The 27,924-nt window shown below is 34.0% G+C and overlaps 1 protein-coding gene across 1 annotated transcript in view; it reads left to right on the top strand.

The window, feature by feature from the left end:
* The window catches only part of DYNC2H1 (dynein cytoplasmic 2 heavy chain 1), a 134,256-nt gene that overhangs the window by 4,217 nt on the left and 102,115 nt on the right, over positions 1-27,924 (top strand). Inside the window, 37 exon segments of the mRNA XM_088522367.1 lie at positions 365-597; positions 839-973; positions 1,059-1,172; positions 1,362-1,473; positions 1,643-1,767; positions 3,094-3,269; positions 4,079-4,274; positions 4,404-4,499; positions 5,145-5,297; positions 5,398-5,496; positions 6,064-6,203; positions 6,288-6,516; positions 6,971-7,098; positions 7,674-7,789; positions 8,890-9,017; positions 10,441-10,590; positions 10,880-11,085; positions 11,762-11,917; positions 12,075-12,189; positions 12,585-12,755; positions 12,950-13,332; positions 14,133-14,265; positions 14,352-14,469; positions 14,631-14,743; positions 14,836-14,955; positions 16,991-17,141; positions 18,699-18,901; positions 19,449-19,631; positions 19,893-20,075; positions 20,237-20,460; positions 21,275-21,390; positions 22,908-23,107; positions 23,841-24,105; positions 24,405-24,612; positions 25,002-25,131; positions 26,436-26,591; positions 27,572-27,831. Coding sequence (XP_088378493.1) covers positions 365-597; positions 839-973; positions 1,059-1,172; positions 1,362-1,473; positions 1,643-1,767; positions 3,094-3,269; positions 4,079-4,274; positions 4,404-4,499; positions 5,145-5,297; positions 5,398-5,496; positions 6,064-6,203; positions 6,288-6,516; positions 6,971-7,098; positions 7,674-7,789; positions 8,890-9,017; positions 10,441-10,590; positions 10,880-11,085; positions 11,762-11,917; positions 12,075-12,189; positions 12,585-12,755; positions 12,950-13,332; positions 14,133-14,265; positions 14,352-14,469; positions 14,631-14,743; positions 14,836-14,955; positions 16,991-17,141; positions 18,699-18,901; positions 19,449-19,631; positions 19,893-20,075; positions 20,237-20,460; positions 21,275-21,390; positions 22,908-23,107; positions 23,841-24,105; positions 24,405-24,612; positions 25,002-25,131; positions 26,436-26,591; positions 27,572-27,831 — 6,124 coding nt within the window.

Raw genomic sequence — 27,924 nt, 5'->3', positions numbered from 1 at the left:
TTGTTTCATGGCAGCAGTCCCACGTTCTGGGACCTGTGTAAGGCAGGGAGTTTGTCTGCAAGGGGGTATCACTGTGTCCTGATGGCTAGGGGGAAGCAGATGCTGGTAGGGAGATAGGTACGTGGGAGGTCTTACTCTGTCAGTTTCTGATGCTGGAACTGTTTCAACTGGAAACGTTGAAGACTCTCTTGGAGTCTTTATTGAATCTGAAAATGACTAATCAGTAGTAGATACATTTTTGTGTGGTTTACTTTTTAGGAAATTACACTAGTTGATGAACGTGAATTGGATTGGAATGTTTTATAGGGTTTAAAAGAATTATTTTGAACAGTGTACTGCTTTTGTTTGCCTTTTGGAATTCTAGGTGGCTGTTTAGGTAGATTTGTTCAGAGAAAATTGGCAGATTTGAATCTGTGGGAGGATGCTTTTCACATTGTTAAAGAAAATCTGAAAGCTGGCATCTTGATTTGTGAACAGTGGGTATCAACTTGTGTGTACTTGACTGGACAGCTATGGCAACGTTACACACTACATCCATGGAAAAATGAGAAATATTTCCCTGAATCATTAGCCAAACTTGGCAAACGTCTTGATGAGGTAAAGACTGGATTTCCTCACATTTGTTTTTTTTAGAAACAGAATTAAAGAGCATTGTTTTGAGCTAAAAAAAAAAAAAGAAAGAAAGAAAGAAAAGCATATTATTGATTAAGATAACATTCCACGATGCATTTTGGAAGTTTCTTGTGCAAAGGAAAAGGATGGTATGAGCTGCTTTGAGTTTCTACTTTGTTTTATATACAAATGTGTTGAACGCACCAAATATTTTCTTCTGTTATAGGTACTAACTATTAGAACACTGCATGAGAAACTTACATTTCTTTTGCCAAACGGAGAACAAAATAATTTACAAGTTGCTCAGGTGTTTGAGCCTTTTGCAGGTTTAAATCCTGTACACTATAATCCTTACACAGAGGTATAGTGCTTATTTTTATATTCTTTCTGTCACTCTTTATGTATATGAGCTTTCTTAAGCTAATGTATCTGCTTATTATCTCTAGCCATTATGGAAAGCTGCAGTCTTGCAATATGAAAGAATTATTGCACCAGCAGAACAGCAAATATCAAGCAAATTGAAAAGATTTATTTCAGAAATTCAAGATAGTCCCCAACAGGTATGGATACTTTTATAGTCTGAAAACTTTCCTCTAGATCAAGTTACTGCATTTTTAAGTAGCTGTTTACAACAAATGAACAGGTACCTATGGCCAAAGACAGTACTTATGGACAATGATAATGAATAGTATTGGAACATGCTTATTTTTTTCAGGGAAAAAAATATATATTTTAATTTCATATTCCAGCTTCTTCAAACATTTCAGAAATATAAGGAACTGATAAAGCGTCCAAACATTAGCAAAGAATTGCTCTTTGAAAGGGAAACATTACTGGCAAGACTTCAAGACTCTGTCAAAGGTAAAAATGTATTTGTAAGTCTTCCACTGTTTTTTTTTTGGCAAATACTAGAACTCTATTTACTTTAAAAATAATGTGAACAGCTTTAATACATTTTATAGCAATAATAAATCATTTAAGCTTGTTCTGTTAGGTTATTAGCCTAATATGAATCATTTGCTTGTGTTAGCCTATCAGATAGATTTTGAAACACGATGCCATGGTGCTCCTGGTGATTCTTCTGGACCACTTTCAGGCAAAAATCTTTCAGAAGTTGTCAATAATATCGTATGGGTACGACAACTGGAGCTGAAGGTAACAAATTTCACTGCAAATTATAGAGAATATTGTCGTGTGAATAAAACATGATATATAAGATTTTAGAGAAAATAATGTTTGTAAAAAAACTTTCAAAAGTTATATATTGAGCATTCCTTACTAGTGGGAGTAAGTAACTAACTAAGTAGTTTTTAAGTGACACACAAGATTATCTTTGCATTGCACATTAAACAGCTTGCTCTTTTGATTTTTTTTTTTTTTTTGGACAAAAAAATTGAGCAGAATTCTGTGAAGGCGTGCAGCTTTTTGTATAACTGTATTCTCCAGTCTGCATTTTTAAACTCTGTGTAGGATTATTAGCCAGGTTATGACACTGTGATTCTTACTTGTTAATATTAACCTGCAAAATGTTTCCTTCATAGCATAGGGATTTCTTGCGAGCCCTTGAATCAGTTACTGCCAGGCAGTTTGCAGTGCTAATTTAAAGCGGGAACCTTATTTTTCTGTAGTAAAAGCTAATATAAAAAACATTATGTTCCCTCACAATGGAATTATTTTAAGATATAATTGACTCTGTTTTAACTTTTGCTATTTTGTTAATTTGTATTTGCACTTTAGTTGAAAACCTTCTGAATCGTTTTGGAAGGTATCAATTAGTTTAAAGTAAAATGCTTTCTGTCGACATAAATGCCATACTTAGTATATATACACTTGAGTGAGAATGTATCCATCCATCCTAGAATAAGATTTTACAGCAGAAAACTTGAGAGCCCATTTCAGCTGAATGTGACAATGGGTAGGGATCTCGAGGATTTTTTTTTATATTGTCCCCCACAGAGCAGCAGCTTGAGCTTCACAATTATTTCTTTTGCTTGGTCTGCTAAAGACCTTGAGGACAGTTCAGCTGACAAATGACTACCACTACTTTCGGGTGAGCTGAATTTCTGAATGACTCTCCACTGGTGTATTGACCAAGTTCTTGAATTATTTGCCCAGAAGTAGATCTCAAATCTCATTTAAATACCCTTAGAGTATTCAAGACATTGACAAAGACCTTGTAAATGCAGCACAGATCTCATGGAACATCTGTACCCTTCTGGAGAAGCACCTAAAGACCGAGTGACATTCCCTAGGGAATATAAATGATGGTAGATAGGTGGGGTGGTCACCTGATTCAAACCACATCTCAATTTACCGAAAGGGGAATTCGAACATATATGACAAAATTCAGAATTCATTTCTTGTTATTCTCCTTTTTGAACCCTACTTGGATATTTTATAACCATTAATATTTATTGTGTTAATTTTTCTTTTAATTGAAAATTGGGAAGTTACGTTTCCTTCTTCTATGATTGTGTTAAGGTGGAAGATGCTATCCAGCTTGCGGAGGCTCTGCTGTGTGATTTGTCTGGATTTCAAACTTTTCGTCAAAGTGCAGATTCTCTTTTGGAACAGTTTAAAGTATATGAGCAAGAGCAATTTGATGATTGGTCTAGGAATATCCAGTCAGAGTTATCAAATCCCAAGTCAGGACTTTGGTAAATATATTTTTGTTTAGATAAAGATTATGTTGACATCTGTGTAATTTAGTAGGAATTGATAAAGGAAGCATGAAACTACAGAACTGAGAATGAGAGGGGAAATAAAATATAAGAATTCATTATCATTTCATAATTGTGGATCCTGCCAGCCTTAATTGGTAGGGGAAAATATACAGGACAGGATAAATTCCTCGTAAAATATGGAATGAAATACACGTCTCGCTAAAGTTACTCACATTGTGACAGTGTCTAGAAACCAAATGATCTTGGATTACAACTGTGAAATACTGATGACGCCTGCAGAGTAACAAGTAATCGCTATTCACAGGAAACTATTGTGAGTACAGCAGGTAAAGGAAGAGTAAGAAAATTGATTAAAACCTCATGAATTATGTTCTCCAAAATAATGAAATTACTTTAGGATAGATAAAAAATATATTTTCAAATTTTACTTTACATTTTTGATTACACTGACTGCAGAGCTTCTGTCTGCCTTTCTGAGAGTTGCATTTTCTTTTTAAGACACAGCCTAGATGTTAATTAAATATGAACTATTAGTAACATATCTGTAAAACTTTCCAAGCAAAATCAGTAAACATTGCCCATTTCTACTTGTATTCATTGGTTGTGACTTAAGAGAAAGATTACTAGAATAATATCTGAATAATTTAGGATGTTAATGAGCATAGAACACTGTAATGCATTGAGCTTTTTAGCATTGCTTATTGTTTTATTATAAAATGCATCCAGAAAGGTACCAATATCAAGTTCTGTTTAAGACCATGTCTAATCTAACTTCGCTTTAGCATACAAGCTAATAGTCCTGTTATGGAGCTGGATCACATTTCTGGAACATTAAGTATACTTTATTCGGATCATTTGGTGACTCTCCTAAGAGAAGTACGTCAGCTATCGGCACTGGGTTTTTCTATTCCATCTAAAATACAACATGTTGCAAACACTGCACAGAAGTTCTGTAAGCAAGCAGTCATCCTCAAACAGGTATCATACTAAAAGCCATAATAACATTCTGTTTTGATTTCTGTGTTTCATTAATATTTTAGATTATTATATTTCTTCTTTCACTGTGTGCTTGATAAATTTCAATTTCAAATTGTCATCTCTTTATAGGTGGCGCATTTTTATAATTCTATTGATCAGCAAATGATTGAGAGTCAGAAACCAATGATGTTACAGTCTGCTCTAGCATTCGAACAGATAATTAAGGTGAAAGAATCCTTCTGTCTATGCTATTTTAAAACTCAGTGGTATATATGTGTATTTTATGCTGCCTTTTTTTTTGGTATTTATTACTGAACTTTTTTGCTTCAATCTTCCAATACAAGCAAATCCATCTTAGCATTTTTTTTTTTTTGAAATTGGTGATTTGAGGACTTTGTCTGGAAAAAAAGTAAAAAATGAAACTCTCTGATGTTGTGTTTTGTTTATGAGTCATTGAAGTTTACAGAATAATTTTAAAAATGTATTCCATGAAAAATATGTGGGGTTGGATAAGCAATTATTAGGGTGCCAATTTGTTGTTTGGTCTGTGTAGAAGAGAGAGGAGGAAGGAAGTTTAAAATGCCCACTCGACTTAAGGTATCTGGTATCTGTGTTTGTGGGGCAGTGGTCCCACCCTAAGTGGATAGTCTTACAATAATCCTTTCTGAGTGCGTATCAGTAAAGGTATGTCCAGATGTCCATGATATGCCAATTTATTCCTTCTTTAGCACAGTAAGAGCGGAAAGTAGATTGACTTTTATTTTTACTGCGTGGTAGAAAGATCTTTTTCATATTGCCACATGCAGCCACATATTCCAGCTGGTAATCTAGTCCTGTATAAACCTTATAAAGCTCAACTGTTTTTTCCAGCATTCAAAAACTGGTCCTGGAGGAAAAGCTCAAATAACATGGGATAATCCCAGGGAGCTGGAAGCTTATATTCAAAAGCTCCAAGCTGCTGCTGAACGACTTTCCACTGAAAATAGAAAACTAAGAAAGTGGCACACAAACTTCATTGAAAAGGTATGTTTTCCAGATGAAATTGAAATAGTTTTTTGTATAATTTACTTTACCCCTACTTTCATTTATGTGGAGATTAATACATTATCTTTTAACCTTTTAGGTTATAGCTCTCATGAATATTGATTTATTGCGGCAACAGCAGCGCTGGAAAGAAGGAGTCCAGGAGATCAGAACTGGTTTTGCCAGCCTCGAGTCACAGGCAGGGTTTAATTTTGCAAACAGAAAATTTGACTTTTCAGTAGTTGTCAAGATTTATGACTCAAATTTATTATGATTGATAAAGTTTCATAAATGAGATATTTTATATTTGCTAGGTTATGGAAACTGTGTGTATTTGATGATATCTTTGGCTTTTCTAATGCAAACCAGGATTATTGTAATTGACATTTTCTAGTTAGATAATTTTCTTTATTTTCCTTATAAAATTTGTATCTACTGAAGTTAATCACATTTTAATTCTACGCATATTTTGCTGCAATTCTTGATTTCTATTTTTTTAAATTTTATTTGAAAAGTTTTGCATTTATCGTCTTCATTATTTTTTTGCAACTGCAAGAAGAATGTGCTTGTGATTTGGAGAGATATATATATTGATTTATGTAATTTGGAATAATATAGTAACTCTAGATCTTTTTAATATTCAAACTAGTGCAGTTCTTTGAATCTTACTAAAATCCGTGGCTTTAGACATTGTGCTACACTCAGTTTGACATACTTCTGATTTGAAGGGAAAAATAATAATAAAATAATCATTATTATTTTTTAGGGTTTCAGCTCACATGAGATGAAAGCTTGGAGACAGCACTGGAATCATCAACTTTACAAAGCTCTGGAGCATCAATATCAAATGGGCTTGGAAGCACTCAATGAAAATTTACCAGAAATAAATATTGATCTAACATTCAAGTAAGCTTTTTTCTTCCTGTTAAAAGTTTTCTGGCTCAAGTTGCATTCAAATACTAGCTTTGTGTGATTTGTTTCACTTTTTAGGCAAGGCCGGTTACAGTTCAGACCTCCGTTTGAAGAAGTACGAGCCAGATATTACAGAGAAATGAAGAGATTCATCTCCATTCCAAATCAGTTTAGGGGAGTGAGTGAGACAGAAGATGAGTCCATCTTCACTGTTATGACTGAAAGAAATGCCAGTGGATTTCTGACTGCTTTCAGTAAGGCAGAAGATTTGTTCAGAAGATTGGCAGAAGTTTGTGATCAATTTCAGGTATTTTCAATGTTTGACTGATTCATTTTTTTTCTTTCAGATATGATTTTTTTTTTCCATCTGAATCATTAATGAGTAACTGAGCAATGACATTTGAGCCTTACGGTGCTATTCTTCAAGGCATATAAGCTTAATAAATCCATCCACATTAATACAAGGACTTAAGCACAAGTCTAGGCTGAAGCATATGTACAGTTTATACTGAAATCTCTGTATTCTAGAAGATTTTTCATCCTTGTTCAAAATTTGTTTTGATCATCCTTAGAAGTAGAGTTATATCAGGCTGTTCTGCACTTCCTGATTTTTGCATTAATAGAATCTGTCATTGAATTAACAAATTATAGTGAATGTAGCTTGAGATCATTATTAAAAGCATTTAAATATTTTTGAGAAGCAGTTCTTTTTAATCTGTCAAATATTTATTTTCCATAAAATCGAAAATAATGTTGAAAAGGAATGGATTGTAATTGGCCAAGTAGATATGGAAACTCTGGTGAAGAAACACCTTTCGAGCAAACAGGACTGGGAAAAAAACTTCAAAGCATTAAAAGTTAGAGGAAAAGAAGCAGAACGTCTTCCAAGGTATAGTGTTAAATCCATTCATATGTTTGAATAATGAATTCTATTAAATGTTTTAAAGAAAATAGTAAACTCAAAATATAGTAGGTCTTTACTGTGAAGGAATTTGTGAAGGAATTCAGTATATTGCACAATTAGAGTTATCAAGTGAAACTTGTGGGATTCATGTTCAGAATCAATAAAAAGAAATTATATTTCATGCAGAAAAAAAGAATGTGTGAAACTTGTTAGCTAAATTATGTTCAAGGACAGACTGAGTGGTATATGTTCCATAAAAAATAAGCATCTTTCAAAGTATTGGGAGGATCAGAACCTGAGACTCCCTATAAAATTGCATATATATTGTAAATTTTTCAGTAATTGGATTACACAATTATTTGCCCAATGAACTAAGACTGCTATTTGTAGATTTATAAGGGCAAGATTTTTATTTGGCTACAAAGTTGTGATGACTTTATTAGAGGTATTCTGAGACTACGTGCATGTATAGATTTTAGAGATAGTGAGATATATTTTGCACATATACAGCATTACACATATATAGATATATTTCTCTTGTTTTTTATTTTGTCTTGAAGCACCATCAAGATTGATTGTTTAATAGTTAATTGCAATCCTGTGAAAACTGTAATTGATGATTTTATCCAGAAGTTGTATGATGTTCTTGTCATTTCTTTGAGAAAATCTATACAAGGTAAATAGCTTTCATGGATAGCATTCTTTGCTGTTGTTGTATTTGTGGATGTTTATGTATTTTTTTAAACAGAGTTTTTTAATCAAATATTTTACCCTTGGAAGTAGTGAATTATAAAAATCATAGTAGAGAGAAAGTAATCTGATGCTAGTTTATCACTGACATAAACCCTTTTGATGTCCATGCACATTGCTTATTTTGACCATATGTACTGCAGATATAATAGAATAAATGTGAACATCCCTTTGCTTGTTTCTTTTGTTTTGAAGAAAGTTTCTTAAACGTTTGAGGATAATTGAATGAGATAATTAAATGTTGCAGTTGAAAGGCATTAGCTTTTTTCCTCATTATAAATTGAAATACTTTACTAGGATTTTTGCAGATTTATTCCATAGATTTACTTGTGACTTTCAAAAGGCAGAGGATTAAAAAAAGGCAAAATATTTCTCCATTCCTGGTTGGTCTCTGTCCATCTGGGATGGACAGAGAATGGAATGGTAAGGCCAAAGTTTTGTTCTTTAACTGTTATGGTCCCAACAGCAAACTCAATACAGGAGTTGTGCAGCAAGTGGGTTATTTCCAAAGCCTGGAGAATGAATTATTCTTTTTAAATTGTACAGTTCTTTGCTCAGTACTATGTGGAAAAGGGAGATTTGCCTTGTTAGGAAAATGTAATATTACAGCTTCATCAAGCTTTTCCTTGTGATTTTGTTTTTACTACTGAAAGTGAGGTGACTTTGTATGTTTATTTATTTTTTTTTAAGTTTTAATATCTGTTTTTCTCTACTTATCTGAAGCTGACATAACAATTTTGAAAGTGTACTTCTTTAGTGCTTTATGTTTGACTCTCAGAAGTGGCGTTAGTACTTTCATAAACTGAAAGCAGTGGGTTGCATTTAAATTTCAACGCTTAAACCCACACGTACAATCTATGTTTGAGCAGCATAAAAAGATTGCATCTTCATTTTTTAAGCAAATATCTTTTGTATAATACCCTATTTTGACCCTATTTTGTATCACAGTACATTTATCTTACTTTGAACTGTATTATTATAGATATTTTCTCTCCAATACTCTGTTTTCCTATTTTCTTTACAAAGCACACCTGCATGATATTTCTTCATTTCTTACTGATGCCATGGAAACCTTAGTAGTTAGGCCCCAGACTATAGAAGAAATACAAGAAGACAATTTAAAATATGCACACCTACTTGAAGGAAAAGAAGAGGTAAGATACTATTTTATCATATCCAGAAGAACAGCTTTCAAAAATATTTTTGTTTTCTAGTATGGAAAATTATATTTAGTATCATTAGTTTAGAACATACCATAGCTATCAGGCTGCCGTGTAGCAAAATATTTCTTCCTCCAAGTGACTTCCTAGGAAAGAATATAAAGTCAGAGTAGCATATATGATCCTACTCCCATGGCAGTCTTCTAGCTTCCATCCATTTTCATCCCAGGACTATTTTGAGCTGTATATCGTTTCTGTATTTATAATAACCCCTCAAGTGTGTTTATCTTCCACAAGCTTATCTATTCTGCTCTTGAAAGCAAATATATATTTAAGATTCAAAATATCCTTTTGGTCAATAACCCATTACTTAAAGAACCCTTTATTCTTTCTTTTCACTTACCATCTCCTAGTTTCATATCCTTTATGTCTTACGTCAGAAGAGATATGGAACAATTAATTATTCCTTTCTTCATTTTCATGACACAGATGAATGTATTGTTCTCTGCTATATCCTGCATTATTCATCTATTTTCTAGATTGAAGAATTTTAGTTTATCTAATCTTTCCTTATACATAAGCCTACCCATTGCTTTCATCATGCTTATTGCCACTGGTAGGTCTCTCCTAATTTTTCAGTAATTGCTTTTTGTGTGTGTGGGGCAGAGCTTTGCATGGTTTTTAAGATGCGGGTAAGCCATTCATTTACATGGTGACATAACAATGTAATCTCTTTTATTCTTTTTTTCATTCCTTAATAATTCCTAAAATTTGATTTAGTTCCAACTTCTCAGATTAAGCTGGCATAAATCTGGCTACTGCACCTCAAAGATATCAATCCTGAACTGCAATTATTAGTTTAGAATTCAACATTTTGCATGTGAAGTTGGATTTTTTTTTTCATACGTACCACCTCATGGTTATCTGCTTGAATTTCACTTGCTATTGTCAGTCACTGCTTCTTCTAAATTCTTTCTGCGGCTTTTCACAGGTGGATAGTTTAATGTTTTGAATAAAAAATTCTTGCTCGTATATATTTGTGTATATTACTCACTCACTTGAAGTGTCTCTGCTCCTGCTTTCTGTGATTCCATATATAGGTATACGGATAGCAGACTTTCTGTTGTCCTGATATTGCTTCTGGATCTGGCTGTCTGGAATTCTGCAATATATAAGAATTTGCTTAATTCATAGTAAACTTTCATTTCTGTATATCTTATTTCAGGCTTAGGGTTTAGAATTTCTCTGAATTGTCTTGGATATTATTTCTTGCAATATTTTACTGTTATTAGGTAAACAATATTAAAAAAGGCAGCTGCATACATGAATGATTTATGATTCTTCTGAATTTATTTAAGTAGTTTCATTATTTTTTACGTATACATGCACATTTTTTTTTTTATCTTTTTCAATTTAGATTTTTAGCCAGTTTCAAGAGGCTGAAGATAAAAACAAACTACTGCGAACTGTGGCTGGTACAGGTTTGGACTCCATCAGTAACCTAAGAGCTACCTGGGATAAATTTGAATTAATGATGGAAAGCCATCAGCTTATGATTACAGAGCAGGTAACAATGAAAGATTAATACTTTACCTATGTTGATATGAGTTTGGGCAAGTCTGGAGAAACATTTTTCCTGGATGAAATAAAATCCATGAATGTTCTCAGGTCAGTGTTAACAGCAACGTTAAGGACATGAGATAGAGCCTTAAAAGTAAGAATACTTGAACTTTTAAATGGTTGCTACACTTGTGCAAGAAGTGAAAAGAATGTGGGTACTTTGTTTTTATTGGTTGCTAATTGTAGTTACAAACTAAAAGCTAGAAAATAATGCTTTTCTAACTCTTGCTTCACAGATTGAAATGATGAAAGGAAATGTGATGTCACGTATTAATATATATCTCCAAAATCTGGAGAAGTTTAAAGCTCGTTGGGATCAGTTAAAGCCAAGCGATGATGTCATTGAAACAGGTCATCAGGATGTGCTTGAGAAAAGTGCTCAGACCATAAAGGAAAAAAAAAAGGAGTTTGATGAACTTGAAGTCATGAAGGGAAAACTCATGTATGTTTGTTTCTCTCTATGTACTGCTTATAAAAAGGTGCAGATCTTCTACAGTAATAATATCTTAGAAAAAGTTGATTGAATTTTAAATCCAATGATTTCATGATTTCCATTTCCTTTGTATTACAGGTTTTTCATTGTTCTTTAAGCTTTTCTTTTCCTCATGTTATATAACATAACATTTTGGAATTTTTAAATTTTGTGGAGTGAAACATTTTTGAAGTCTTTTGGACTGTGAAATAGGGATATCTCCCCTAACGGCTTGATTCTGATTTCTGAAATTCTCACTCTAAGAAAAGGTTCAAGATATTGCTCCAAGAATGGGGAACTATGGCTTCAACTGAGTGGGCCAGCTGAAGTGGGCTCACTTTCCCATTTCTTCAACAAGTTGAGCAGACTATTTTGCAGACTACCCAGCAGACTATTTTGCAAACAGGAAGGGTTTTTCCTCTGGGTGCCCAGAGAAGGTCACTTTGTAGTGTTGTAGTGCAGTTGTCCTTTGTATTTCTGTAATATTACTGCCAATTTCAGTTAGCAGCAGTATTTCTTAGAGAAGCCAATGACTTTACTTAAATGAGTATAATTATTTCTATGTACTAGTGTCTCTTAGATCGTAAAGATCCTAAGTGTGACGGAATGATATAATGTATCATGCAATAATCTCTTTTTTTTTCAGTGAAGAGTGCCATCATTTTAAACTGGAAGAACCGGACTTCTCTTTGGCAACAGTTGTATGTCAGGATATTAAGAGTTGTGCAGAAATTTGGGCATTGTATGAAGAATTTTTTCAAGGTTTTCAGGAAAAAGCCAAAGAAGACTGGATTACTTTTAGGTGCAGTTTTCTTACTGTATCTCTCATGGGCATGTACATATGATTATGGTATTGGTTTATAATGACCTTTTCTTCACATATACATGTGATTATAGTCCTGTTTTATTATGATTTATTATGATTTATTATATTTGTATTTTCTTTGATTTTCATTCAGGAGTAAAACATATCTCTTTGAAGAGTTTTTGTTTAACTGGCATGACAAAATGAGGAAGATAGAAGAACATACTGTAATGACAGCAAAGTTACAAAAAGAAGTAGACAAATACAAGGTAAGTTCCTAATTATGAAAAGGGATATAAAATCAAAAAATTTTGGCGTTTTGCAGTATTATTCTTTATTGTGTAAATTTATACATAGCTTAGTTCATAAAGTTACTTAATGTTTAATAAATATCTCTTGATACTGTTGTGAACATTGTGTTTATCTTTTGAAGAGTCCTTTTGTTCTTTACAGTAGACAAGGGAGTCATTAAAATTTTCCTGGACAAACATTCAGCAATTAGTTTTCTTCAGAATTTAATCTTAAACATTAAAATGAGGAAATGAGAAAATGCACCTTGATTTGTAAATGTTATTATTATTATTACTATTTTTTAAATTTTGATTACAGGTAACTGTATCAACAGGTATCAAGATTGTGATGCACTTTTTTTTTTCCCCTATAGATGGTAATTCCTTTCCTAAAATATGTCAGAGGAGAACATCTTTCACCAGACCATTGGCTGGATCTTTTTCGTATTCTGGGTTTTCCCCGAGGTACTACACTTGAGGGTTTGTTATTTGGAGATCTGCTTAAAGTCACTGATGCCATTATAGAAAAAGCAACAGAACTTAAGGTATGAATTATGACAGTAAAGTTGCTCTGTTTTAGTTATATGTGATATATAGTCTTTTGGTAAATGCAATCATGCTTTTCCATATTGTATAAATTTTTGTGCACATATTTATATTCTTATTATAGAAGTAAAGAATGGAAAATTTATTGTGAGCTCTGTAATTTAGAACAAAACATATTTATACTTTCAAATAGGATTTGAATTGTCGAGCACAAGGTGAAGTCACAATCAGAGAAGCATTACGTGAGCTTGAGCTATGGGGAGCTGGAGCTATTTTTACATTAACAGATTATGAAGACAGCCAAAGGAAGACTATCAGGCTTATTAAAGACTGGAAAGACATAGTCAATCAGGTTGGAGATCATCGTTGTCTTCTACAGTCCCTCAAGGACTCCCCTTACTACAAAGGTTTTGAAGATAAAGTGTCCATCTGGGAAAAAAAATTGGCCGAGTTGGATGAATATTTGCAGAATTTAAACCAAATTCAAAGGAAATGGGTCTATTTGGAACCTATATTTGGTCGTGGAGCTCTACCTAAAGAGCAGGCTCGTTTTAACAGAGTTGATGACGACTTTAGGTTAGTATGGAATATAACTTATTTTTTATAATATTTTTGGCATACTTATGGGCCAAAACATTGTTCATAGTGAACTAACATAATTGTAATTATGTATTGTAATTGTAATTGTGCACAATTGTAATACATACAAAGATGAAAATCAGTAAGAGGAATTCAGTAAACATAGGTGAGTGATAGTGAAAGGGCGGTTTTCTATACATGGTAGATAATGGTACATTTCACATAATGGGTCGATTTCATGTATTGTGAAGAAGGGAATATTCTGAATCACATGAAACGTCAAAGATTATGAACAAGGCAGGCAGAAGATGCATTTTGTTAACAGAGGTAATGTAACTGTTTTTCAATAATCACTTCTTGCTCAAGACCAGCGCTCTTTTTCTTAAGAAATTACATAACTGGAATTTTAAATTTATTTATTCAAAACAAATCATGCAGATAAAAAAGAGAGGGGAGATTTTAGGGTTGTCGAAATACATATACGATTGCCTGTCTTGATTTGAATTGATTTGACTTGTTGAAAGGGAGTAAAGGTCAAGAATTCATTTTTCTTGTTTTTGCATAGAGGTAGCAAGAAAGAGTCATTACTGGACATGTTTGATGTAAATTTTGAAAAGTTTCAGCATTGATAGTAAAAATTCAAAGTTATATATCATATATATATTTATACATATATATGAAAAATATCTTTATGCCTTGTTTGTGTTTTAATTTTGTTTAGACGATTACATATATAACATCCAGACTAAATCAGCAATGGTAGGTTTATAAACTATTCCATTTTTTTTTCTATCAAGATCAATTATGTCTGATATCAAGAGGGATAATAGGATAACATCACTGAATGCCCGGAGAGGATTAAGAAATACCTTAATTACGATACTTGACCAGCTTCAGAGATGTCAAAGATCTTTGAATGAATTTTTGGAGGTACAGCTGACATTAATCTGGGTTTCTATAAAAGTAACTGCATTTACATTTCAGTTAACAAAAGTGATATCCTTTGTTTGTTACAGGAAAAACGCTCAGCATTCCCTAGATTCTATTTCATTGGAGATGATGATTTATTGGAAATCTTAGGACAGTCCATGAATCCGATGGTCATCCAGTCTCACCTCAAGAAACTTTTTGCTGGTAATGCAATTTGTCTTCTTTGTGAAATATACTTATTTAGAAATATTTTTCTTCTAAGTAAAGTAATCTTCTGTGGATTTTTTTCCTCTCTTACTGCTATCAAACATTGTTTAAGACTTAAGACAACAAAAAAATCTTCATTGTCGTTTTTGGATTAATAGGTATTAATAGTGTGAGCTTTGATGAAGAATTTAAGTATATAACTGCCATGAAGTCAGTAGAAGGAGAAACTGTGCTACTTAAAAACAAAATTCTTCTGTCAAATGATGTGGAGGTAAGAAAATCATATCCCAAGACTGTTTAAGAATCTTTGAGAATTAAATTTTAATGTAACTTTTGATTTTCTTTTTTTGATGTTTTTGCTAGGTGTGGCTAAGCAGTTTGGCTTTGGAGATGAAGGAGACCCTGAAAGAATTGTTACTTGATTGCATTACTGCTGGAAAAAAAACACAAGGTTCAATTGATCCATCTCTCTATCCTTCTCAGGTAGTAGATGATCCAGTATGATTACTGTGTAGTCTTAGATTTACCAAATAAGTTAATTTTTGAAGAATTCTAGAAATTGGGTAGGCGTTTCCGGTTCTGGGCTCCCCAGTACTAGACAGACATGCAGATACTGGAGCAAGTCCAGTGAAGGGCTACTAAGATGGTTAGGGAACTGGAGCATCTGTAATAAGAGGAAAGGCTGAGAGCGATGGACCTCCTGAGACTGTAGGAGACTAAGGGTGAATCTTATCATAGAATCACAGAATCATAGAGTGCTTAAGGTTGGAAGGCACCTCTAGAGGTCATCTAGTCCGAGCCCCTGGCACACGCAGGGTCACCTAGAGCACGTGGCACAGGACTGCATCCAAGCGGGTTTTGAAGATCTCCAGAGAAGGAGACTCCACAACCTCAGTGTATAGGTGTCAAAAAGGATTAAACATGTAAAGAAGATGGGACCAGACTCCTCAGCAGTCCTTAGCGATAGGATGAGAGGCAATACGTCACAAACGGAAACACAGGAAGTTTGTTCTGAACATGAGGAAAATTATCTTTATTGTGAGCGTGGCAGAGCACTATAAAGATTACCTAGAGAAGTTGTGGAGTCTCCTTCCTTGGAGATATTCAGAAACTGTTTGGATGCGGTCCTGGGAAATGTGTCTGTGTGATCCTACTTGAGTGTGAACTCCATGGGGCCCTTCCAACCTCGATCATTCTATGACTGTGTGATAGATATATGTATGGATTTGGAACAAAATAATCACAGGCAAATTGAGTTTCTTCACTGAGTTATCTTGATTTGAAGTATAAAGAAAATCTTAAAGATATGCATTCCTATAATTCTTATGCAAACATTTGATATACAGACTTTTTCCAGAATGTCTGATCCAAACTCTACTACATCTGGTGTATGCCTTTCTGCTGGTCTTAGCTGGTAGCAAAAATTAGATGTGAGCCTGCTAAAACTCAGTAAGACAGAAATTGCTTTTACATTTGATTCAAATGTGGTTTCTAAAACCTTGAACTACCAGAATTTTCACTGCAACTTCATAGCTCACGCAATATGCTTTGCTAGTAAACATAAAGTAATCAGAATGTAAGTGCATTGTAGAAACTAGAATGGAAAATACTGTGTCAGCAGATCAGTGGCAGAATACACTGAGCCTGTTGCCTCAGTATGCCTAAACACATCGATGTCAGTCTGACACAACAATTTTAGGCAAAAAAATGCTTTTAAAGTGATATCTTTATCATAGAATCATAGAATCATAGAATGCTTAGGGTTGGAAGGGACCTCTAGAGATCATCTAGTCCAACCCCCCTGCATACGCAGGGACACCTAGAGCACGTGGCACAGGACTGCATCCAAGTGGGTTTGGAAGATCTCCAGAGAAGGAGACTCCACAACCTCTCTGGGCAGCCTGTTCCAGGGATCTGTCACCCTCACTGTTAAGAAATTTTTCCTTAAGTTCCTGTGGAATTTTTGGTGTTTCAGTTTGTGGCCATTTCCTCTAGTCCTATCCGTGGCCACCACTGAAAAGAGACCATCACCGTCCTCTGCACTCCCTCCCTTGAGGTACTTATATACACTGATTAGATCCCCTCTCAGCCTTCTCTTCTCCAGGCTGAACAGGCCCAGCTCCCTCAGCCTCTCCTCATAGGGCAGATGTTCCAGGCCCCTGATCATCCTTGTAGCCCTGCGCTGGACTCTCTCCAGCAGCTCCACATCCCTCTTGTACTGTGGAGCCCAGAACTGGACACAATACTCCAGATGCGGCCTCACCAGGGCTGAGTAGAGGGTATGAGTAGAGTATTTTCAATAATGTATCAAAGGGACTTTCAGATTTTTGCTAAATTTTGTCAGGATTTGAAAGGTGGCTATATTTGTTAATGAGAATATTTTAAATGTGTCTTTGTTTAAAAAAATACAGTTAAATACTTTAAAAATTGGATTTAATTCGCAATTTTAAATGAAGTGCTTTTTTTTTCTTTGTCTTCTCTTCGTATGAAGTGTAATTTGAATCTTTCTCTTCCCAAGATTCTTTCATTGGCAGAGCAAATTCAGTTCACTGAAGATGTAGAAAATGCTATCAAAGAGCATAATCTACAACAATTAGAACTGGAGCTCATGTCTAAACTGGAGCATTATACTAGCATAGACACAAGTATAGAAGGTGCCAGGAGTACAGGTATAAAAATGATCTTTCGTATATTGTTCTTTGCAATGACTGTATGGTTGTGTAGTATGGAATATATAACATTCCATTTATTTAAACAAGCAATTACATAAAGGTATTTAGGTAATATTATTTACAAATTTAGTATAGTTGGTATTTCAGAATGAAATAGTTTTTTTTTTTTATTTAGATAGAATACTATCCTGGAGTATGCATATATTTGCAGATCACTTTTTTTGTAAGATTGTATGTTTACCATTGTATATATTTTATATATATATATATATAAATGTCCATATATATATGCACTTATGTATAGATAGTATGTATAATATATATTATGCATACATATGTATGTATATTTCTCTACATAAGTAAAATAGTTATATATGTATATATACACACTAGCAATTTGTCTTCATCCACTGAACTCTGCTCTAGTGTTATGTTGCATTGGAACTGGCCAGACAGCCTTTGAAGTACATGATATCATGCCAGAATATTCTGTATAGCTGTGCAGGTGACCTTCTTCTTTTTCTGCACCTGTACGAGTCATTCTTGAGCAAATCTGTAGCAAATACTAGAAACTCATTTCTTTTGAGATATGGTTTTTCTCATGAAGATTTTAAAATTCTAGAGTGTAGGCTACATGAGGAGATTCTATAAGTATAAAAAGATTCATTCTTGATGTGCAGGGGACAATTTTCCCATTATATTTGTATAACTGCTTACTCTACTAAATTCCAGTTTAGCATATATAGACTGTTAATATCTGATATATCAGGTAAGAATAGGATTCATCTCATTTACCTGTGTCTGCTTCTTAATTTTGTGCTTTATCTAAACTGATTTTTCTATGCTGTTCCTATTCAATGTTGAAGAAATGTCGCTCCATACAGAGGACTATTCGTTCCACCTAAAGCAGGATACAATTACAGTAACATTTTAGTTTGAGCGATCAGTTCAATTTTGAAGTGAATCTTCTGATTATCCCCACTCATCTTGCTTAAGTTAACATGATGAAATGGGAGCACACAAACTGGATTTCTTTCCGATGAAACTGAAAGAGGTGCTGTCAGAGTACGTGTAATGCAATCTATTGGTGAAAGATCATTCCGTCCACAGCATCAGCCTAGTTGCTGTGAAGTAAAATCTCCAGAATGAGTGTGATTGCCTGGTCGTCAACATCAACGACTTCACAGAGTGCCTCACAGATTACTGAAGTGGACATCGCTGTAAACACTGGTGCTGTGAAATTCTGGAAAAAAAACGCTTTTTGGAAAAGCCTGTTGTCTGTTATTCTACTTTGTTGAGCACAGGGGCAGACAAAATGACTTGGAATAGCTTACTCTGTCTTTTAAAAGACTAAAGATACCTGATGATTCAAACCCTCTGTCAGGTTCTCGTTTTATGCTGATTGTTTTGGATAATTAGTAATTGTTCTATAAATTATTGAAATGAGATCTGGATAAAATCAACTGATAATGGCAAGTAGCATAAAGAACTTGACAGTGGCTAATGTGCATTTTCCTTATTACATTTTTGTTTTTCTTTTGTGGTTATCTCCAGAATCGGAAATCCTGGATCTCAAGCTTAAAGCCCTGATTCTTGATATTATTCATAACATTGATGTGGTCAAGCAGCTAAATCAAGCTCAGGTTCACAGTGCTGATGACTGGGCTTGGAAGAAGCAGCTGAGATTCTACATGAAAGAACAGAAATGTTACGTTCAAATGGTAGATGCTGAACTCCAATATACTTATGAGTATCAGGTCTGGTATTTTTAATTCTCACTTTGTAACTTTTAAATATATTTAAATAGTTTGATATTTAATGCTCACTGCTAGTTGCCTTCCCATCGTTCTTCCATTTTTCTTCTATTTTTCTTCTAATTTGTGCCCTTAGTGTGCTATTTCATAAAAATAGGTTAATCATTTTTGTTCTTGAGATTAATGGGGTAAATGTGACTTGTATGGAAAGCAGCTGCAGTATCATATAATTAAATACTTCATAAACAGTAGGGGAAGCTTGCTGCTTTTACATATTTGAGTGCAGTTTCAACGGAGATGTCCCCTTTTAAAGTCATTTTCCATAATTCTAAAAAATGCAGAGTGGTTTGACAATAGATATGCAGAAGCCAATATAAAATCAAGAAAACTTCATTATTGTAAACAAATTCATGTGCTTAAAAAGGCAATAAACTTAAAATTGCACTACCATGTATTTTCAGATTAATGAGTAATGAATGAAATTAATAAAACGATATCTTAATTAATTTCTGTGTACCGACCCATGCATTTTTTTGTTTTGTTTCTCCAGGGTAATTCCCCTAAACTTGTTTATACACCTTTGACAGATAAGTGTTACCTAACTCTTACTCAAGCTATGAGGATGGGTCTTGGAGGAAATCCCTATGGTCCAGCTGGAACTGGAAAGACAGAATCAGTAAAGGCCTTGGGTGGACTTCTTGGAAGACAAGTATTAGTCTTTAACTGTGATGAGGTGAATATAATGCTGTTTAATTTGGGAGATGAGCATACATGCACTGTATAATTTATAAAACAGTGGAAGTATGGGAAATACCATGGAACATACTTTGATATTTTGAACATACATTTTGAACATACTTTGATAATTTATCAGTTTCAGTTTTTAGTAGTTACTTAGAAATTTGGGGATATTTCTGATGACAGATTTTTGCATAGCTAGGAAGACAATCATTACCTTATTGATGTTCGAATTTTGACTTTTTTTTGTTTTAAGGGCATTGATGTGAAGTCAATGGGGCGCATATTTGTAGGCCTGGTCAAGTGTGGTGCCTGGGGCTGTTTTGATGAATTCAATAGGCTTGAGGAAGCTGTACTGTCCGCAGTATCCATGCAGATTCAGACAATCCAGCATGCTTTGAAGAAACACAGTCCTGTATGTGAATTGCTTGGCAAAAAGGTACAGCAAAACATGTTTATTTTCTTCTTGTAGAACTGCTATATGAATAATGGATATCCACTAACTCAAAAACTGGATGCTGAAACTAAATATAATCTACCAAACATTTCTTGATACTGTTTTATATTGCAGTATAGTGTTACAATGTCTTCTAATGCTAGGTTGAAATGGATCATAATTCTGGAATTTTTATCACTATGAATCCTGCTGGAAAAGGTTATGGAGGAAGACAAAAACTACCTGATAACCTCAAACAACTTTTTAGGCCAGTTGCCATGACCCATCCAGACAATGAACTCATTGCAGAAGTCATTTTGTATTCAGAAGGCTTTAAGGATGCTAAAAAGCTGGGCAGAAAATTAGTGGCTATTTTTAGTCTAGCCAGGTAAGCTTATTTTTAAAAGCCTGATTAGTTATATTTCTGCCTTTATAATTCTCTTTCCTCCTACTGTACCGTTGCTCTGCATGGCTCCCTGGAATCTTGTTTTTTCTGCATCCAGTCTATAGGAAATCATGACTATACAGATGGAATCTCTGCATCATTTATGTTAATTTTCTGTAATATTTTAGTACTTAGATATTACAGAAAGCTTTGGGTCAGAAGCAAAAGTGGACATCAAAGTGTAGAGTTTTAGAGTTTTACATTTAACAGAGCTTCTTTAAGTCTGAATGGTGTACCATGCAAATCTCTGTATTTATTAATTTAAAATACTTACAAAATAGAAATATTATAATGTATTAGGAAGTACAGAATTTAAAAAGATGTGGAATGCAGTTACAATGTCAAGGTGGCAAAATACTGCTCTCCTACTTTCATTATTTCCTCCTTTTCTATTTGTAGTTATCTGTTAGTGTGAGCATATGACTGTTTGCATGGTTAACTATTGTGTTGATTTTTGAAGTTGTTGAAATGTAATTTGGTTATGAGTATTCATGTTAGAGAAAACAAAATTATAAACTGCCAGAGATATTAATTAATGCTATTAGGGAAAATAATAAATACACTAGCCATTGAATATACTCCTGAATATTTCAACATATGATTGCTGATATGTCGAGAAATTCTTTATGAATGTACTACATATACATACCTATTTTAGTTTTATCCAGCAACATACTGTGAACATATCCACTGGCCAAGTAAAACAAATTCTGAAACTATCACCTGAAGCTTATATCAACATTGTTTTTAAATTTAGGGAGCTTTTGACACCACAACAGCACTATGACTGGGGCTTACGAGCATTGAAGACTGCTCTGAGAGGCTGTGGCAGTCTCCTTCGTCAGCGGAAGAAGTGTGAAACAAAGGAAGAAAGTAAGGTTGACTGTGCCAAACTTTTGCTTATTTAGGATATTGTATGGAAATAGTCATCTACAGCTTGCTTCTTCACTGGAGTTTTGAGAATCTGTGTCTTGGATCTAGAAGCTATACAGAAAAGAGAAAAAAAAATCTGTGAAAGTTCCTCTCTATCAAGAGATTATAAAAGACTCTTTTCATGTCTTTTATATGAGAAGATATGGGGATTTATTCTGCAGCAATTCTGAAATTCTGTAGTTTTCACCTGACTTTGGTCAGACATGTCCAGTCTGTGATGGTAAGATGATCTTACCATTTTGATTATTTTTGAAGTCTATTATCACATGGCAAAAATAGGAACTAGATTAACTAGGTAGGTGGAAATGGGCCAATATAATGGCAGATAGAAATGATAGACATGTATTGGACTGGACTAGGGTGGTGTTTTTTCTAGGTGTTCTTAAATGACTGGTTTAGATTTTTTTTTGTTCATATATTAAAAGGGTGCAACTTAAGATTATAAGGTGAATAAGCATTTCAAGTCTTTAGAACACAGTGACTACTTGCTTAAAGTAGCAATCGTTTTGGCTTTGCCAAGGAAAGGTTGCTGGTAATATGTTTTATGGTGCATTCCCATTAGTGTTCCTAACTTTGCCTTTTTATAGCGTCATGTTTGAACATATGAAAATTTCTGAAAATTGTTTAGTCTCACTTACTGATAGCCATCTTGTACCTGAGAAAATTTCCTTTTTATTCATTTGTTTATTTCTCGTCTTGTGGCTTTTCCTCAAAAATGCTGTTTCCTGTTTCTTTATGTCTGCTTGTATTGTTGAGTCAGCATTTTTGTCATGTCAAAAAGCTGGCCTGTTTTCTTAAATATTGCTTTAATTTTGTACAACTGGCATTGGAAAAGCAATTAAGCCTTTCTAAAACAAGTTCTTAAATGATGTGTTTTTCCTCATAACATCTGCATCTTCCAGGGAAAAAAAATGTCTATGGAAATATTTCTACTTAAAGTCTTTTTCAAGATGCGAAGCCTTGAAGTTTTTCCAAAACCTAGCAGGAAATACTAATCTTTAGGCTCTTGGACACTGAGGGGAGTAGTAGCAGGGGAACATGGAAAGGGGGGTTAGGCAGTGGAGACTTTCTGTCCTATGGGTTAAATTGTTGTGCATTCTGGTTTGGTGTACTCATTTACTCGGAAGACAGAAAATAGAAGATGATTTTCACCTATGCTTCCTAATCTTTGTCTCTCCGGATATATGTTTTACATGTGAAAGTAATTTGATTAAATAAACTGAAATGAGAGATTGGAGCCCTTTGCCTTATACTTCATGAGTGTATCTTTTTTTTTAGTAGAATAAATATTTTTTGTCTCTAGTTTTCCTTTTGGCCCCATGACTCTTAAATTTCCATGGTGATTCTACCTTTGATGTTTTATCAGTATGCGTTCAAGTGCTGATAATTCAGTAATTCAGCCAAATTAAATAAACCTAAACTTGCTTTTTTTTTTTTTCTTCTTTTCCCACCTCCAGTTAATGAAAGTCACATGGTGGTCCAGGCCTTGCGGCTTAATACCATGTCGAAGCTGACATTTGCAGACTGTGCACGATTTGATGCACTGGTTAAAGATGTCTTCCCTGGCATTGACTTTAAAGATGTGGAGTATGCTGAGTTAAGTGCAGCTTTGCACCAAGCCTTTGAAGAAGCAAATTTGGAAATTATAAGCACCCAGGTAAACATCAACTATAGCTGTGAAAAGAAAGAGTTGTTCTGAATTAGGAGTAATGAATAATGCATTTGATCCCTCCCCCCTTATGTATTTATTTATTTATTTAGAAAGAAAGAAATCCGTTGCTAAAAAAACCCCTGAAAGTTAGATTGTATATGTATATGAATATATAATTCATATTATATATAGTTATTAATACATAATTCATATGAATGTATATGAATTATGTATTGTCCAGATACATAATGTGGACACAGCACCTGTGGCCCAAAGTCATCTTGCAGTCACTTATGTAACTGAAAGAAAAATAGTGCAAGGAAGTTTAGTAATAAGATGTGAGCATATGGTACATAGTTCAGTTCAAGCTAGGTACAAACGCTTATTAACATTTTGGAAAATAAAAGAATTATATGAACATTTGTTTTTATCGAGCAATTGTATGTCTTAGCTGTATTTATTTTTTTTAGGGCTGAGATTTTAGGTCTGAAATTTCTTTAGTTTCGCAGTATGTCCAGAGTATGTCCAAGGAGGATTGATGTTTTTGTAACAGTAATTTAGGGAAATGTTTACTATATGAAAAATAAGTTTTTTGATATCTTTATGATTTTAATGACAATTACTTATAATTTCAAAAAAAAATAGAAATAAAATTAATACATGAAAAGTAAAGAAGAAAAATATGAAAAAAGAAGACTAATTCAACTTTACATTCAGCTATTTTTTCCTTAATATTTAGATCAAGAAGGCTTTGGAATTGTATGAACAACTCCATCAAAGAATGGGTGTAGTTATCGTAGGTCCAAGTGGTGCAGGTAAATCAACACTTTGGCGGATGTTAAAGACAGCGCTTGGCAAAACGGGCAGAGCAGTGAAGCAGTACACCATGAATCCTAAAGCCATGCCTCGCCAGCAGCTGCTCGGCCACATTGACATGGACACCAGGGAGTGGTCTGACGGGATGCTTACCAACAGCGCTCGGCAGGTGGTCCGAGAACCCCGAGGTATGTCTGGGAAAGCGGGCACCGTGCCTGGTTTAGTGAACTTGCCCATTTTCAGTTACATTTTTACATTATGTTATTTTTGTTTGTGACAATTGGTGACAATCCTAGTCAAGAACGTTGATCTGTGTTTTCCTAGTTTTTGTGATGAGAAAGTAAATACAAATAGACATCGGAAGGTGATGAGTGTAAGGAGTATCTTAAAGAATTCAGATTTAAATCAGAGTAAATAAAAAGTAATAATGTTAAAATAGCAATAGTTTTCCTTGTGTATGATATTCTGTTTTTGTGTCTGGAAATAGACATTACCTCATGGATAATTTGTGATGGTGACATTGATCCTGAATGGATTGAATCTTTGAATTCTGTTTTGGATGACAATAGATTGTTGACTATGCCCAGTGGAGAAAGAATCCAATTTGGCTCAAATGTTAATTTTATATTTGAAACTCATGATCTTAGCTGTGCCTCTCCTGCTACAATATCTCGAATGGGAATGATCTTTTTGAGGTAAGTCACAGAGACGTTACATACTTTTGAAAGTAGGCAAGTATCCTTACCTTTTTTTTCTCGAAAAGGAGTCTAAACTATGGAGAGATTTGATCAATTGCCTAAATTTACAAAGCTAATTGCTGGCACAAGTTTCCTTAGGTTTCAGATCACTTCTAAGTTGTCCTTTTAGAGCCTTTTAGCTGGTAGATCTCAAGACTTTTTGAAAGGGACATGGAGGATTGTTTCTGTGTGATCCTCCAAAGGTTAAAAAGCTGATTAGAATTTCTTACGTTAAAATATTTCTCTAAAATTATCCTAGAATTTTGTTGTTGAATTTTATGTTGAACATATCTACTTCAAGATGTGGGTATCATGCTTTTGTTTGAATTTTTTTTTGATTGAGTTAGTGATGAAGATACAGATCTCAATTCTCTGATAAAGTCTTGGCTAAGAAGTCAGCCTGAGGAATGCCGGTATAACCTTGAAAATTGGATTGGGGACTATTTTGAGAAAGCTTTAAACTGGGTTGTGAAGCAGGTTAGTGAATTTAATCAATTTTCAGCTTATATTTAGATAATCCTTTTTTTTCCAGACTAACACTGAACTGTTCGTTCATATTAATGGAAAACTTTAAAGTAAAAAAAAATCACAGTGCTTTCTTGATAGCTGCTAGCTAATAAGGTTAATACTGAAACTGCTGTAATCTTTTGAGTTCCTAGAAAATGATAGCTTTAAAGTTATAATACTTTGAAAGCAGTTTTAACTTGTCAGATTCATGGATTCCTGTGAAATGAAATATCCATATTTGATTTTCCATATCAGATATGTCTTTCTATATTTTCAAAGATCTGAACAACTAAACTAAAAAATGAAAAAGAGAAAAATTCTATTTCTAAATTTAAATTTGTCTATAACGAAAAAGAAAATTGAAACATTGCATGAAGTTTTTAGTAGGGTGGGGAGAAATGTAATGTTCGACTCCTAAAATAAGAGTTTTCTAAAAAAAAAACAACAGTCTGTTCAGAAAGCTTAATTTTCATAGCGCCAACTAACATATTCTGTGTTTAAGTATGTAACTTTAACATTCTACTCAAAATTTTTAGAAAAAGATTTTTTAATATGCAAAAGGTGTAATAAGAAAATCATAGAAAATGGTTACAGGTAGATTTAATTTTATTCAGTCCAAAACCCTATACTTACACCCCAATACTACGATTCTGGAACATATATTTAGAGCCTTATTCCTCTACAGGTGTTTTTGTTGTTTTTTGTTTGTTTGTTTTCTTTGAAATATGTAGATCATTACCTGACTTCATACATCTTCTGAGGGAATTGCATTTGCATTGAGCAAATGGCATGTGATGCATAAAATATTAGTTAGGAGAAATCCCTACTGCTGTGAATAGTAAACCAATAATTATGAGATCTCTGTTATCTCTTACTGGGGAGTATAAATGGTGCTGATGTATTTTTGATATTATTTCCCCTCTGGGTTCTTTCCCTGAAGGAAATATTTAGATTTCAGCTTCAGAAACATGACACTGATGCTGGTTCTGCAAATCCCCTTTGGTGCTAAAGTGCGAAATCTATAAACAAAGAGAAATTTCTGTCATTTACAAGAGAGATTTCCAATGTACAGTTACGTTGATTTCTTGTAGAGTCTCGTAGTCTGTATGTTCTGATAGCTTGTCTTTAATGGTGTCAATAAATAGGTTCGGATTAAAATTTTCAAGTCAATGCTTAAAAATAATTTCACATCAGGTGAATTTTCAAGAACAAGAGTGATGCTGATACATTTGATCATTGAATAATAATTTTAATTAATAACTTAAAATTTACAGAATGACTATGTGGTAGAAACAAGTCTAGTTGGAACTGTGATGAATGGACTCTCTCATCTACATGGATGTGCTGATCGTGGGCAGTTTATCATTAACTTGCTACGGGGTCTTGGTAGCAATCTCAACATGAAATCACGACAAGAGTTTACAAAACAGGTAAACTTTTTCAACAGGTTTATCATAAACATTTCAGTACACATGGAATGGTTAGCTATTTTCTATCTTCTATTGCTACAGATTTACAATAATAGAATTTTTGTACTCTAATATTTTTGAAAACTCTGTTGTGTGTAGGGAAGTATCTTAGAAGTAGAGAGAGGTATTATATATTACAGGCAAAGGGGATGTCTACACTGCTAAGTGCACCCCTTCAAAACAGCAAACGCTTGGCCTCTACACGTACTGCTTTGTGCAGGGTTCCTTCGGAGCAGTGTGTGTCCATACTGCATCTCTGCGATACAAGTTATTTTCGTGTCTTTTTTTCTGTTCAGAATGCTCGAAATAATGTCGGGGGCTGTAGTGCACCTCATCCATGAAGTATCTTGCTGCATTTTGCAGAGGATTAGATGAGCATTGTGTGTTTGTGTGCTGTAAGTGGCATAGTGCTGTCTTTGTAGAGATATTATGAGGGCATGAAGGCTATAGAGACAGTGTTGGAAAACTTTGTGGTTATAGTAGTCCATACTGCCTACGGAAGGCAGTTCCTGGAGACTGTTATTTCCAGAATTAAATTTGGGTGATGTGGAGTGAATGAAATGGTTTCTTCCAAAAAGCAGTTTGGGTGCTAAGACGGCTGAGGGTTGGACTCAAGCTCTAGAATTAGCTGTTGATGCACATGAATGAATTATCTCGTTTGTGTGATAAATATATGATAAATACAACAACAAATGTTGTTGTGCTAAATGCAAAATTAATTGTTTATATTGTGGAAAGGTAGTATTTTACTGTTTAGTTAAGGACTTTATCCTAAAGCATAGGCATACTATAGTTGAATAAAGTTTCAAAGGCAGACTTGAGGTTATAAAATGCAGGAATTAGATGCTTGATTTTATAACAGCATTCTTCAGATTAACTTGAAATTGTAGATCTTGTCATCAGGAATACAAATTTAACTCTTTTTTTTTTTTTTTTTTAAGGTTTTCACTTGGGCACGAGAATCTCCACCAGATCCCAGGAAGCTTCTGGACACATATTATGATCCAGGCACTGGACAGCTAATGACATATCAACTGAAAAAACCTGAAAATCTAACAGCTGACGACTTCAGTAATCTCCAAACGCTTCCTGTCATCCAAACTCCTGACATGCAGAGAGGTTTAGATTACTTTAGACCTTGGCTAGATTTTAACAATAAGCAGCCATTTCTTCTTGTGGGTCCTGAAGGATGTGGAAAAGGGTAAAAAATAGTATTTATTTTAAGCAAAATATATTTCTAACTATGTGATAAAGTATGTAAAACTTTGTAATAATGCATTTTTTTGTAGGATTT

The sequence above is a fragment of the Tinamus guttatus genome, unplaced genomic scaffold (genome assembly GCF_059628265.1).
Source record: "Tinamus guttatus ecotype Peru unplaced genomic scaffold, ASM5962826v1 Tinamus_guttatus_pri_ptg000150l, whole genome shotgun sequence".
NCBI classification, from domain to species: Eukaryota; Metazoa; Chordata; class Aves; order Tinamiformes; family Tinamidae; genus Tinamus; species Tinamus guttatus.
Note: the sequence above shows the minus strand (reverse complement) of the source record. Positions and strands in the feature narration are given on the sequence as shown.